At 39.0% G+C, this 13,548-nt stretch overlaps 1 protein-coding gene across 1 annotated transcript in view; it reads right to left on the bottom strand.

The window, feature by feature from the left end:
- The window catches only part of RNF19A (ring finger protein 19A, RBR E3 ubiquitin protein ligase), a 57,291-nt gene that overhangs the window by 12,564 nt on the left and 31,179 nt on the right, over window positions 1–13,548 (bottom strand). The window contains exons 3-5 of the mRNA XM_063171714.1: window positions 7,968–8,715; window positions 2,076–2,284; window positions 8–152 (exon numbers count right to left, since the gene is read on the bottom strand). Of these exons, the coding sequence (XP_063027784.1) occupies window positions 8–152; window positions 2,076–2,284; window positions 7,968–8,584 (971 nt within the window). The 5' untranslated portion in view covers window positions 8,585–8,715. The remainder of the gene's footprint in view (window positions 1–7; window positions 153–2,075; window positions 2,285–7,967; window positions 8,716–13,548) is intronic.

Raw genomic sequence — 13,548 nt, 5'->3', positions numbered from 1 at the left:
AATGTACCTTAAATAATGTAAATCTGAGATCTCTTTCATACACAGCCAACAGAATTCACAGCCGCAGACAGCACAAGTCATGTGATTGCAGCTTCCATCGTTCATTTTTATTATATAAGCAGCACAGCGTGGGCATGGCTTTATGTCATCAGCTGTTTAAAGACAAATATTAGAATCATATCAGCTCTTCAGACAATCAAATATAATCACAATACAGACATACATTTGGGAAAACTAATTGAACTGTTACCTGAAAAACTGAAGAAGTTTTTTATAAGGTTGCTTTACAAATCTTCATTTGGCCATGACTTGATATCAAATCTCTTTTTACAAACCTTGGACTGAGCAAAACTAATGAAAACAAGGTGTAGTAGACCACATTCAAGTAATTGAATAGTTAATGCATACTCTCTGTTCAAGGATTTTCTAAGCTTAATGAAATATGTATTAGAGTCTGACATTAAAAATGTATGCTGATACAGGACTGATAATAAGGTCTCTTTAAATATAATCCTCTTTTACCTTTCATGCTGTTATGAATCTTGTACTTTATTATTCAGTCTCCACTCTGTTAACATATCTTAAATCCATCTCCCCATTCACATTAATGTACTTCTTTGGTACTGCCAACCTCCTCTTGAGTCCTTTTCACAGCCCTACTTTATACTTACTAACTTCCCCCAAAAAATATAGTGGAGCAGAAGAAAACTCTGGAGAATCTCCATGTTCCCAAGTCAAATATGGAAAAATGAGGTTAAGTGATCAGCTCTGTCAAACAAGGGGTCATTGAGCAACAGTGAAACACACACACACCCCACAGTTGTGATCTTCACTCCTGTTTAACACCTGCACTTCAGGACAAGCTGTTTATTCACAGCAGCAGAAATACCTTGCAGCTCCCAGCACAGAATTCCAAGTTTACTGCCTCGGTGCTACTGGGTAAGACAAAGGGAAAGGAGAGCTCATACTTGATAAAAGAATACCTAAAGGGGTGCAGAACAGCAGAAAAAAGTATCTCTACCAAGCCCAGTGCACAAGGAGTAAGCAGCTGAAAGGATTCATTAGCTACTCCCACCTGAGAGCACATGCACAGCCTACAGGGCAGAAAGTACACAGAGCAAGTTCTTCAGCACAGGAAAGGCAGAGCTACTGCTCTTCAGGCTGAGAGGAACTGAAAGGGTAAGGAAAGGAGCTGGTGTGCTAATTTATTTAGCTTATTTTCCGTTTTATTTGAAAGCTAAAGCGAGATGCTAATTTTTAGGGCAAGATGGGATACATTATAAAAAGAAGCCAGTGCAAACTACAAATTAGAGACTCTCGAGTCAGGGGCTGGATTAGAGAAAAACAGCTCTAACTACAAGGTGCAAGTGGGACTCTTTATCCCAAATATCTACCTTGCTTGTTCAGGCAGACAAAAGCTGCCAAAGAAATCAGAGCTTTATTCTTATCAATTCAGAGCCAATTCTTATCAACAGCAAACTGGAATTTTGATGTGCTAAACACTACTCTGAATAGCTTATCTGCTTTTTTTGGGAGTTACAAACAAGCTCAGCTTTAATAGATGGAATTGTTTGCCCTCTGGTAGACAAGACAGATGAGCATTTCCTGGAAAACCAGAAATTAGTACTAACAAACATATCAAACATCAAAGCTGGCATCAGAGTAATAGTCTTTTTGAAAACAGAAAATCAGTGGTTACGAGTTTTAATTTTAACAGCTCGGGAACTTCACCTACAGCGGAGAAAGCAAGTGTACTAAGTGATACAACTAAAAATGTCAATGTGCAAAAGTAGGCTGCCTTGCAGCAAGTTTGATTTCCCATTTTTCAACTACAAAGAACTTTAAATGGTGACAAGCTTTTAAGACTTAAGTCAGATGTTCTGGTCACAGAGTACTTCAAAGCATAACACTTAAAATTTTAATCCAAATTTAGAATTATTATTTTATGTTTCTTAAAGACAAAGCATCCAGTATCTATCTACCATGTCACTATTCCATTCTTTCCTTATCTAGGGCTAATTGTGCAAATGTCCAGAAGAGATGTTTTACAGCCCCAGCACCCCAGTCACAACTACCTGCTGCTCCAGACTCCTGGCTGTAACTGATAGATGAGGAACGAATGGTTCTCAGGCGCAGGCTCTGGGCTCTCTCCTGGCGAGCAGCATCGCAGGTCTGGTTGGGATGCCAGATCTGCTTGCAGTGGTAGCAGAACTCCGTCCCGCAGCCCTCGCGCCCGCACGTCAGCTTGGGGCAGCTGGCACATCCGAACGCGATCACTGCGTACCTTTAACAACAGAGAGAATTCTGCTCACGAAACCAGCTCTGAGTATAGAACAAAGCTGACTATGCAGCTGTCAGGGCAGCTGGAGCAGGTACAAAGGCAGTGCACATCAGAAACTGACCGCTTCCTTCAGGAGGCAGCCAGCACCAGCTCCTAAACTCATCTTTCCACAGCTCTATTGCCATTGCATTGGATTAAGTACACAATATAGTATTTGTACACAAATACTATAATCACTGCAACACTCACTCACCTTTACTCCATGCAGTATTCAAATATACTGTATTTAAAGCTGAATGCAACACTGTAAGGTTTACAGCCACCAAGAAACCACAGTTTAAAAGAGTGGGACAATAAACCCAAATAAGGTGTTTAAGCAATTAGGGAAAGTTATAGGTTCAGAAGTGTCCCAGTCACTCTGGGCATGTCTTAGATCGACCCTGTCCATTGCAGTGTAACTTACACCTGTAACAACAACTGGTTTGACACTGCAAGACATTTTAGGATTTTACTAATTGCCTTTTATCATGAATACTACTACTTACTTTAAATAGATGTTTGTTAACTCTCTGTATTTTAAAATGTCTAAACAATGAACCAAGTATTTTATAAATAGGATTTTGTTTCTCAATAATTAAGGCATTTAAAAATACATTTCAAATGCAAATGTAAAAATTGGTAAGAGTTTGGGCCTCAGTGCCACTTTGACAATACTACAGAGCAAAAAACCTCCGAGAATGTTGAGACTTACAGAACTGTGTCACGCTACTTTGTAATCAGACACTACATGGACAGTTCTGTACAATGAGAGCTGAAGTAACAAAACTGTTCCTTCATTAGACCTGCATTTCAAAGTTCACAGGGTAAAAACACAATGTGTTCACATTAACAGTAATTACAAACATATGTATATATGTTTTATAATTCATACCCATTGTAGCTTTTTTCAATGATTTTATGTAATAGCTTTCTTTTAAATATATAATACTAAGTCCACTGTTATAAACATTTAAAACAGATGTATGCTTTTATTCACATGAACATGGTCCCTGAGTAGACTTCAACAGACTTATAAATGCAACAAGACTTCAGTTTCTGTCTGTTCAAATTAAGGTAATTTTATTTTTAAAGACTGTTTATTTTTACCCCCTGTCCACTTTATAGCAGTTGCATACGTTAATTCAAAATATTCTTTATTAGTAATGATACTTTTAAAATATTCACACTTACAAGCCCAACTTAAAATCTAGCTATTTTTATTTAAGTAGCTAGATCTGAAACTCTGCAAAGTTAATGCAAATCCTGTCCCTTCCATTATTGTTTTAAAACAGCATATTTGATGTTCCTCCCTAGGAAATCTTGCAAACAAATAGGACTTTCAACACTTACAGACGATGCAGTTACAAATGAGATACATGCTTGTCTGTTTACAAATATTTCCTGCTTTCCAAGTAGAGATTTATTTCAAAAATTGCTAGACTCTTCTATATTGCTGCCAAGTTAATCAGCTTCATTTTCCCCACTTTCTGCAAACTGAAGAGATAATTGCTTTGCATGTACACAAAGAGACTCTGATCCAAACACTTCTTTCAACATACAGGGATACATTCAAGGCTTGCTAATCTTAGACCAAAAAAATCTCAAGGCTAAGACACAGAATCAAGTACCAATTTATATCCTGCCACCTTTCTATCACTAATAAAGCATGGGCACATCCCTGAAAGCACTCCCTAACTGGTACTGATGAATTTGGCAAACCTTTAGAAAGTAACTTTTTAGACCAGAGAAAATCTCAGTTCCAACTGTACAGGGTTACAAGTTTAATTTTAACATTTGCATTCTTTTTAAAGGAGATGTGAAGGCCTAAAGTTCTTGTTTAGGGTGAGAGAAGGGACAATCAACCAAACTCAAAGTAATACTCAGTAAAACAAAAACCAGAGGCAGTGAGCCATTAATTGCAGGCTGCACAGTGAAAAAAAGGAAGAAGAATCTGTACTTGTTTGCATAATCTGCTTTTTGCCTGATAAAGGCATGAACATTTAGGCATTGCTGCTCTCTTCTAATGATGTCAGCAATACAATCTCAGAGCAAAGCCATTAAATAATTCAAACAGAAGAAAAGACAGAACTCATCTGGAATACTGATTCAGTGACGCCTGTTAAAATTACACTGGAGAACTGGTATGAAAAACAGACTATAAAGATATTGTTCTAGGAGAAGGCTCATGAGGTTTTGTACCAGTGCTCCTTCCTCAGGGAAAGATCACCTATGACAGTGTCTCCCATCAAGCCACTGCTGGTAGGTTACAGCTGGTCCAGACTTTCACAGTGCTTCAGGTAACAACATGATCAGGACGCATTTGAGCTTGCAACAGAGCCTCTCCTCCAAACTCATGTGCAGCTCTCCTATGGGAAGGATAAGAAGTTCCCTACTGGGATAGAAGTAAGAGCAATACATTTGTAGATAATTTTGTTTCAAGATCTGTTTGGTTCAAGTTTTGCTGACCCTAGGACTTGTTTTTGTTTTGACCCTAGGATTTGTTTTTACTCAAATAGATTTGGAACAGAGAGGAAAAAGAATTATTTAGTTCTTAACCATTAACTTGTTTCCTTAAAACCCAGGAGACCAATGATATAAAAAAACTCCTATGTTTCAACAGACTGATCTAGTTTCCCTCAATTTTTTCATTTCAGGGATCGAACATTTTATAATTATTTGCTCTTTATCTGGTCCAGATTTTTGACTTAGTGTCATGCCCAAACCCTGAAACAATACTACATGGGACATTTGATCAACACTGAGAAGAGCTGAAGCACTGTTGCGCACCATCCATTTTTTACCTATTTCTACAGTAATTTTTTCCTACTAAAATGCTCAATTTCACACCTATTTCCTATTTATTACAGTACTTGTTTCCAATCTTCAAGTCAACTTTAGGAAATTATGCTAACTGCACCTCTCCTACTTTGGGATTAATTGCACATTTAGTAAATGCATGCCATCCATTTCCTTCATGAAATATTTGATCCATGCTAAAAGGTCATAACCCTAATGCATTCTGCCAGTATGGCACTTCAAAACCTGTTCAGAAAAAGAAATAAACCCCAGCTTTAACTGCATATTGTACAAGTGGATTAGCTGCCAAAGCAATTAGAAACTGTGACTACTGTTGCACCACGTAATTATTAAAGTAAATGTCTGCTGATCTGCAGTTTGTGCGCACTGAATGTCCTGCATCACCCCTGATCAGCCTTTGTTAGCAAAGGCTCTTCTGTGGAAGTCTGAGTAGAGTTTGCTTCCCTAAACCTTACACCTGTACAGTTCCTTCATCCTCCTGCTAAGCTCCACCACAACATCGAATCCCCATTATTACTTTCCACATGACTCCCACCCCACTTCTCCTTCCTGCCTCCCTCTGTGTGCTTTCCCTCAGCTGGGTACATACACGCTTGTCAGACAGTGCTGTGGTGGCTGCCTGAAAGCCAAATTTAAATTTTAACTGGAGGACTCATACACAGGTACTACTCTTGCTGGAGGCACTACTGATGGTCTGTCTGTTGTACAAGTAGTATGTATGCCCTTTCCCCTAAAGTACTTAGATTAACTTCTGCTGAATTCTCAATCCCTGCTGCCCAACAGATCTAAAGGTTCTGAAGGTTTCAAAACAATCAGGAGAAGGATAGGAAGAAGACAAAACACGGTTGCAGGAGCCCTTGTTTGTTTAGGATGACAACCAAAAACAGTGATCCCCCTGAGAAGTACCCAAGCAGCCAACTTTATTCCACTTTAAACTTATAGTAATGAGAATTCAGTGAGGAGGCACTATCTGTGCATTAAAAGCAGAACTCATCTACCACTGTGAAGCATTTCTCTGCCACTCCAAGTATAAGGAAAAATCATGGTACCAAAAGCACAACATAAGGTTGCCCGTGCAGTACAAGTTTGTTCCCTTCACACAGACATTGGCAGAGTTTATCTGCCTGGCAATATACTGTATTTTTCACAGGACTCCCCTCCCAGAGTATGGAGCATGCAACAAGCAGTTCTGGAGCAATGATTTAAATACTTGCTGCACACTCATGCATTGCTGTGGTCCCACATGACTGCATGGAACTTTAACTTTGCTCTAAACATCCACTTTTTATTTTTATGATGGTATTATCCATAGCAATTATCATCACAGCTCTGACCACTTAGAAGATACTTAGAAGTTTGCTTTTTTTAAAACAGAAAAGAAAATGGATGCATAAAAACCAAAACAGGTTAAACAAACCTGTCTTAGTCTACTTAATTAAATACTAAAAAAAGTATCTTAACCACAAACATGGTATAATAGAAAATATTTTAACAGGTCTTAAATGCTTCTCCTCAGCTTGAATAATAACTGCTTATACCACAAAAACTCAAGGCAAAGCATGCTTCTGAATATCAAATAATACCTTCCAGTGGTTGTTTAATTTTTCAGTATCAAAATATTAAGAGTAAACTGTACTGGCTTTGTCCATATGACTTTGTTACAAGCTCATGCAACCAAAACATCTCTCAAGTTATTTTTCCTTCTGTCCTCAAACTATGCCACAGCAATGCCATCCACTTTGGACCAGATATGAAACTATCAACTTTCCAGTCCCTGCTTTTGACTTGCGCTAGCAAATTCTGTTTCTTTCAAAGTATGAAAGCAAAATTGTATTTTAAATAAGTCCTAAACGTTAAGCACCTGGTTATTAATATTGGAGTATTTAATCTACCTAACAGTCAGTCCTATCTTGCTTGTTCTCTTGCAACATTCTTCCTCTTCTTCATTCTTCTTATTGCTCATCTGTGAGCCGTTGAAACAGAGCTGTCAGCCTCTGAGTTTTTAGTGTGCACTGCACATCTGGACTGCAGTAATGCCTAAAATCCTTAAGCAGTATGATAACACAAACAATCTCTAAAAAGCAGCTTGCTGAAGAACAGCATTTTGAGACACCAGCAGCACAAAAGCATGATGAGCTGCTGCTCAGTAGTATTCAGCCTACTTAGAATTCAGCATGATTTCAGAACTGTTTAAAGTATTAAAGCAAAGTTAAAACATTACGTTCCCCAGATAATAAGCAGGAACAAGCTGATTATCTTACATCAGAATCCTGCTGACAGGCAACAAGTGCTGTCTCAATCAGCCACAAGATGGAAGATATCTGAAGCAAGAGAGGCCTTTAAATTCAAAGGAAAGCTTAAATCATTTTTCACAGTTAAAAAGCCAAATTACCCACAGCGCTTTAACAAATTAAGCTAAATTACAGTCACCAATTTTTCAATTCTCTTCAGTTTGAGCTTTGTATCATTTCCTTGGCAGTGCAACATCTAAATTTCTTTTGCTTGCTGTAAATAAAGGCAGGCATCTACCAATAAAAGTTGCTTGACATTGCTGAAACTCCCTCTCTGCCAAAAAAAAAGGAAAACCTACTCGAGAAAGCATTTTATTTGGGAAGGTGGTTGTGACTCAGAGAGGTTCTTATTGTTGTTTTCAATTTAATTTGTTTTGATTTCTTGTCTTTTTTCTTATTAAAGAGAATTCTACCTACTACCTATTCATACAACAGTGACAACACCCTAAGTAAAGTGAGTGACTTTTCAAAAATCATAATGCTATGAAAATTATGTTCTTACACGGTGACTTTTTTGCAAATATAGGAAAAATACATACCCACAATCTGGAGCTGGGCACCACCTACAGTCAGGATCCGCAACCAGCCATCGCCTAAGCATAAACTCTTCATATTTTTCCATCAAGATGTCATCATTTAATATCAAACGAATATCATGAGGATTAAAGCGTTCTGAGCATTCTGGGCAGCTAATATTAACTCTGCTCTCCGAGATCTCAATGCGCAGGTACTGACGCAAGCAATCCACACAAGACCTATGGTGACAAGTCATTATCTCCGGGAACCTGTCCTTGGAGTGCCGCAAGAGGCACAAGGGGCACTCCATGAAGTCTCCGCTTGGTTTGCTGCTAGAGGTTGTTCCGTTATCAGAAGAGGTACACGTGGAGAAAATAGAGTTCTTGTCTGTACACATTTCTGAATGAATACTTTCAATACTTGCAATTCCATCGACACCTCCATTTAAATCCCTAGACTTGCGTTTCGTGTCTTTTTTTCTCCGAAAAAGTGAGCCCAATGAAATTCTTCTTTTCTTTGGTGCCTTTTTAACTGATGGCAAGCTCACAGAGGAAGCAGAAGACTGGAGGTCCCGATCAGAGCCCATTTGCCGATGTAAACTCATGTCTAGGTCACTCATCAGAAAGGGGTTAAAGTTCATATACAATCCTAATCATTTTTAAGGATCAAATGGAGGCAGAGGATACAGCCATATTATTATGTAATCCAGTTTGAGAGTCTTCATGCAGAAAATTCACACGTATCTGCTTCCAGCAAATCCTTCAGAATTCCCTGTATTAGGAGGAGAGATAAAAAAAAAACAGGATTAGAATCACAACAATCACTAGTGGTTCTGAAAGGTCACAGCACTCTAGTGACCTGTTATTCCTATTGCTACCTTCTTTTCCTCACCATCTGACCCAAGACCTCTTCCTGTCAGCTTTTTCTAGCCTTCACATCCTTCTTATCTTAACAAGCCTGAAATTTCCTTCTGGTCAAGGACTATCTTTGTTACACTTAATCAGTGCAGAGAAAGGTATCTGCACTCCCCTGCTCTCCCAAGGGAAGCAGGGTGTGCGCATGTGTCTATGCATGTATACAAATTACCAAAACCCAAGGTGACAATTAAGTAAATATGCAAGTTCTTCTATAAAGCTTAGCAACAGGCTTACAGCATTGGAAACTTCTGTTTTCTCTACCTTACATTTTCTGCACATGTGATGAGGTCAAGTACAAATACAATATAGTTAATTAAAAGAAAGATTCCTCAGTGTTTTTTGAACCATTTAGACTGACAGCAGAAATTAAATCACTGTGGCTAAACAACTCAAGATATTCTCAAAATCTGAGGGTTCTCAGAGAAGTATGCATATTTATAGCATAAGGCATCTGAATATTTCAGGGAGCAGAGCTGCAGAGTGACAGCCAACACTGCTTGATTATATAGAAGCTGAAGGGCACGGCAAAGACTACAGTTAAGGTGACAACATTTGAATTTTTTATCAGATGTATTTCTGTAAGGAAAAAAAAAAGCCCCCAAACCAGATTCCCACCACACACCGAGCTTCAGTTATTACCTATGTATAAGATGACACCAAGGATTTCCTTCTGTTCTCTGATGCCTAAATGACTGCACAGTGAGAAGAGAGAGAAAGAAGGAACTCTTCCTATTTTCCTCTGACAGAGGAAAAAGCAGCAGATCATCTCCAACCAAAACCACTAAGCTCTCCCAAAACGTGCAACTATTCCCACTTCTTGGAAACTTGACTGTACAAGAGGAATTTTTTAAACTTTTGGTGAACTGCATCAATAACAGAAGAATGAAAGACATTTGCACCAGTGTTGCAAATGTTCATGCAAAGCTACTGCCCCGCAAAACTACTGCCATCCTTTCTTTCCTCAGTGTTTACCAACCCCCCAGAAAGGTGTAAATGGGTTTCTATGACCTTACCAAAAGATAAAATCAGAAACTGGATACTAAAACTAAGTCCAAAGGTAGGAACAAAGGAATGTAGAGATGAATGCCTGTGTTTATAAGAGCTAAGCGGTCTGCACAGCCCTTAGAGACCGGCACAAATCCAAACACGTGCTGCAGCCTCCGGAAGGGATCGCTGAGCTGCTTGGGTCAAGACTAGGGAAGTTTCAGGGGACGGCTCAGCAGCAGCGGAAACAGGAATCCCTCTCCAAAGAGGAAACACAGAAATAGCCCCCGGCTGTCCCTCTCAGCAGAGCCGGGCTGGGCCCTCTGACACAGCCACGGGCAGCTGCCGGGCCTGTACCAGCCGGGAGCCACGACTACAGCACTCGGTATCCACTACCAGGTATGGCAGCACTCCGCACGGACACCGCCTGCCTCAAGGGCGAACACTGAAGACAAGAGAAAAAAGGGGAAAAACCTCAACCCCCCCACAAAAACCCCTACCAAAAAATATCTACTTCTCCTGGTTTTGATAAAAAGAGGTCTTACATTCTGAGCCCCTAGAATCCTTTTAGAATCAAAAAGCCACCATATTCTATTTTTCAAATGCTGAATTATTACTGCTTTCGTCTTTCTTCTTTTTTTTCCTAATAAAGGAAAATCTTGCTGTGAACATATTAAAAAAAAAATCTTAGCTTACTCTGAGTCTAAAAGAGTATAAATACTTCAAGAACATAACATACTCTTCCTTCCCTCCTAAGGGAACGTTTTTAGTCAAAAAAACCCATCTTGGATGCTTTACCTGCTCCTGTTCCCAAAACAAATTTAATAATTTTGCAGCCGCTGTTTCTCATTAAATGAACTAAAACATTCCCTGATCTAAAAAAATAAAAAAAAAGTGAAACGGAAAAAAACCTACTCCATAATTTTCACAGAAGATGTCCTTCTCTCCAGGATCTTGGTATTATGTTATATCATAGACAGACACAACTGATAGACCATGTCTGAAATGTACTACAGATACAGTCCATTGCTGACAATTAAATTTGTATGTTCAGAAGTGCAAGAATAACCTTAAAAGCATTTTTATAATTGGATAATTACTAACATTGGTATGTTCACACAGACACCACGAGGGCAGCGGAAAGTGCCAACCTGCTAAATCAGGAGAGTTCATGAACAAAATGAACAGCAAGCAAAGCATTAATTTCAGGCAAAAAGTCTGCTGCTGTTTGTTTTTTTGGAGGGGTTGTGGTTTTGTTTGTTTTTTAAAATAAAACAGAAAAAGGTAGGAAGTAAACACAGTAACACAGCCAAGTGTATGACTACAAACCTTCCCCTCCTCCCTTTCTCTGGAGAGGAAAGAATGTGTTATTACAGCATTTCTGCCAGTTCCAACAGATGTACAAAATCAAGAAATAGCAGTTCTGGTGATGAACCAGTTGTACTTTTTTTCTTTTTAAATAAACAAAGATTCTCCCATGATGTTAAAAAAAGAGACCAGTACATCTCATAGTTCTCTCTGCATAATGGGATCTGATAAGCAGTCTCTCTAAAAGAGCAGATTGCTCTTCTAAGGAAAATAGTTAAACTTTGACAGGACTTTTGAAAAGAAAAGTTGCCAGTTATTTCAGACAATCATCAATTATGTTCTTTAGATTTAAACGCACAGAACTAGTTTCAAAAGCCAAGCTCTTCCTTATATAGTAATTTTGGACTGACATTCTAGTGACGTTCAAAGATGACTTTGCTGAAGTGAAAAGATTCAGCAGATGATTTATTAGAGGAAAAAATGAAGACAAATGTTACAATGCTAATAATGATCAGAGCTGCACAAAACCATAAAAGCTTTACTAGCGCAATCTGGAGCACTGGCCAGTTCTCATGTTGCCCAACCCAACACAGCATCTGCATGTTTCTGCTGACAAAATAAGTAAAAAATACTTGATTTTGTACAGCCAGAGAACACAATGCTCACATTATTCCAGTAACAACGAGTTCACATGAAGGGGATACGCTGTGTGCAAACTGAAGCTCGGAAATCCAACTACTTGAAATAAGCTGAGACCCACAAACTATGGTAGTAATAAACAATCTGATTTTGAGGCAACATACATTGCAAGTTTTGCATTGCTCTCACTGACCAGTATGAACTCTGTCAACACACACAAGAAACTAACATGGGCAACAGCAAATGGACAGAAAAGAGAGAGCGCAAATCCTAAAACTTTAAAGTTCACCACTGTTTTAAACATTTCCTCAAAAGCACTTACTGACTACAGAAAAACCGTATTTCTGGCTCCCCGCCATGCCCAAAGCCCTTCCACAAATCCCAATTCCAGCCGTGCTTTGCATTCTGCTCGTGCCACAGCCTTACCACAAAACACCAGTTGCCACAGCACAAACACACCTTGTCATCTGTAGATGCATAAAGGACATTTAGAGTTGCAACTACCTGAAACTCAGTATTAAGCTGGTATCTGTTCCTTGTGCAACCCTGCCTGAACTATTTGCTAGGGAAACCTAATAAGCATCCAGCTAAATGCCTTTAATAGTTCTTTTTGACCATGCTCCTTTAAGTAAATGCTATTGGTGACCTTATAATGGAGGCAGAGGGAAAGGAAGGGAATAATCTTGCCAAGGGAGAAGATTTCCACTGAAGAGATGACTGGGGTGATGAGTACCTTCTCATATGGCTCTCCATGGCACAATCTTTGCTTTTCTCACCAATTTCAAAACACTTTGGAAATGCCCTAAGTGCAGCTGAGAATAACTCTGCTGATTTTGCAAGAAAAGAGTGACAAACGCCTACCCCCATAAGCCCAGTGCTGGGTGACATCAGTTCCCTCATGCTGCTAACTGTCCTCCAAACACACCAGAGCACAAGCTCAGCATGCTGCCTACTCTTCCATTACATGCCCAGTCTGGGGCAAAAAGCTTCACACGTTTGCAAAACAAAGGCAGGCTTAAACAACAGCTCGGAAAGCAGAGAACCCACCATAAACATGGATGTAACTACAGCCTCCCTAAACACCTTGAATATTCCCTCATGTAATTGATGCTTAAATAGTACATCTAGACTTCTGTTCCAAACAAACTCTCTTCATCTTAGGCATTTGCTCCACCAACTCTGTCAGCATACTGAAAGCTGCTTCTTGATTAAACTGACTCCTAATGGCTTCCTTTCTGACAATTCCCAACATCTGTGCTCTCTAGCTGCTTTCTGAAATGGACTGATCCAGCTTAAACAGAGATGTAAAACAAAAGACCAAAAAAACAAACAGACCTTCAGAGCTTGAATTTCAATCACCATCACAGAGAATTTCTGCTTCCCTCTTCCAATAAGCATCTCCTACCACATAGAATTCTAAAATTTCTAAGCTGCGATGTTGTTAACATAGAGACATCAGTAATCATCTAAAAGAGGCATCAAAAAACAAGTTTTCCTTTTCATTTAATCCATTGTCTAAGAACTATAAACATAGAGGAATAAAATGTAAAACAAAAATATGGAAGAGCTGAAGCTACTCAATTAAATACCAACACACAGGATTTTAAAACGGCAAACAAGTACCTGATTTCAATGGCCATCCTTTAAATGTCAGCTCATTCCACAGCAGTGTTTAAACTGGGGAGAAAATGCAAACACTTTTGCCTGAAGATTTCTAAAAGAGTATATCCCTACTCACTTTACACATGCCTCAGGT

This window comes from Melospiza melodia, chromosome 1, assembly GCF_035770615.1.
Source record: "Melospiza melodia melodia isolate bMelMel2 chromosome 1, bMelMel2.pri, whole genome shotgun sequence".
Taxonomy (NCBI): Eukaryota; Metazoa; Chordata; class Aves; order Passeriformes; family Passerellidae; genus Melospiza; species Melospiza melodia.
The sequence above is the reverse complement of the archived record's forward strand: the minus strand, read 5'-3'. Positions and strand labels throughout refer to the sequence as shown.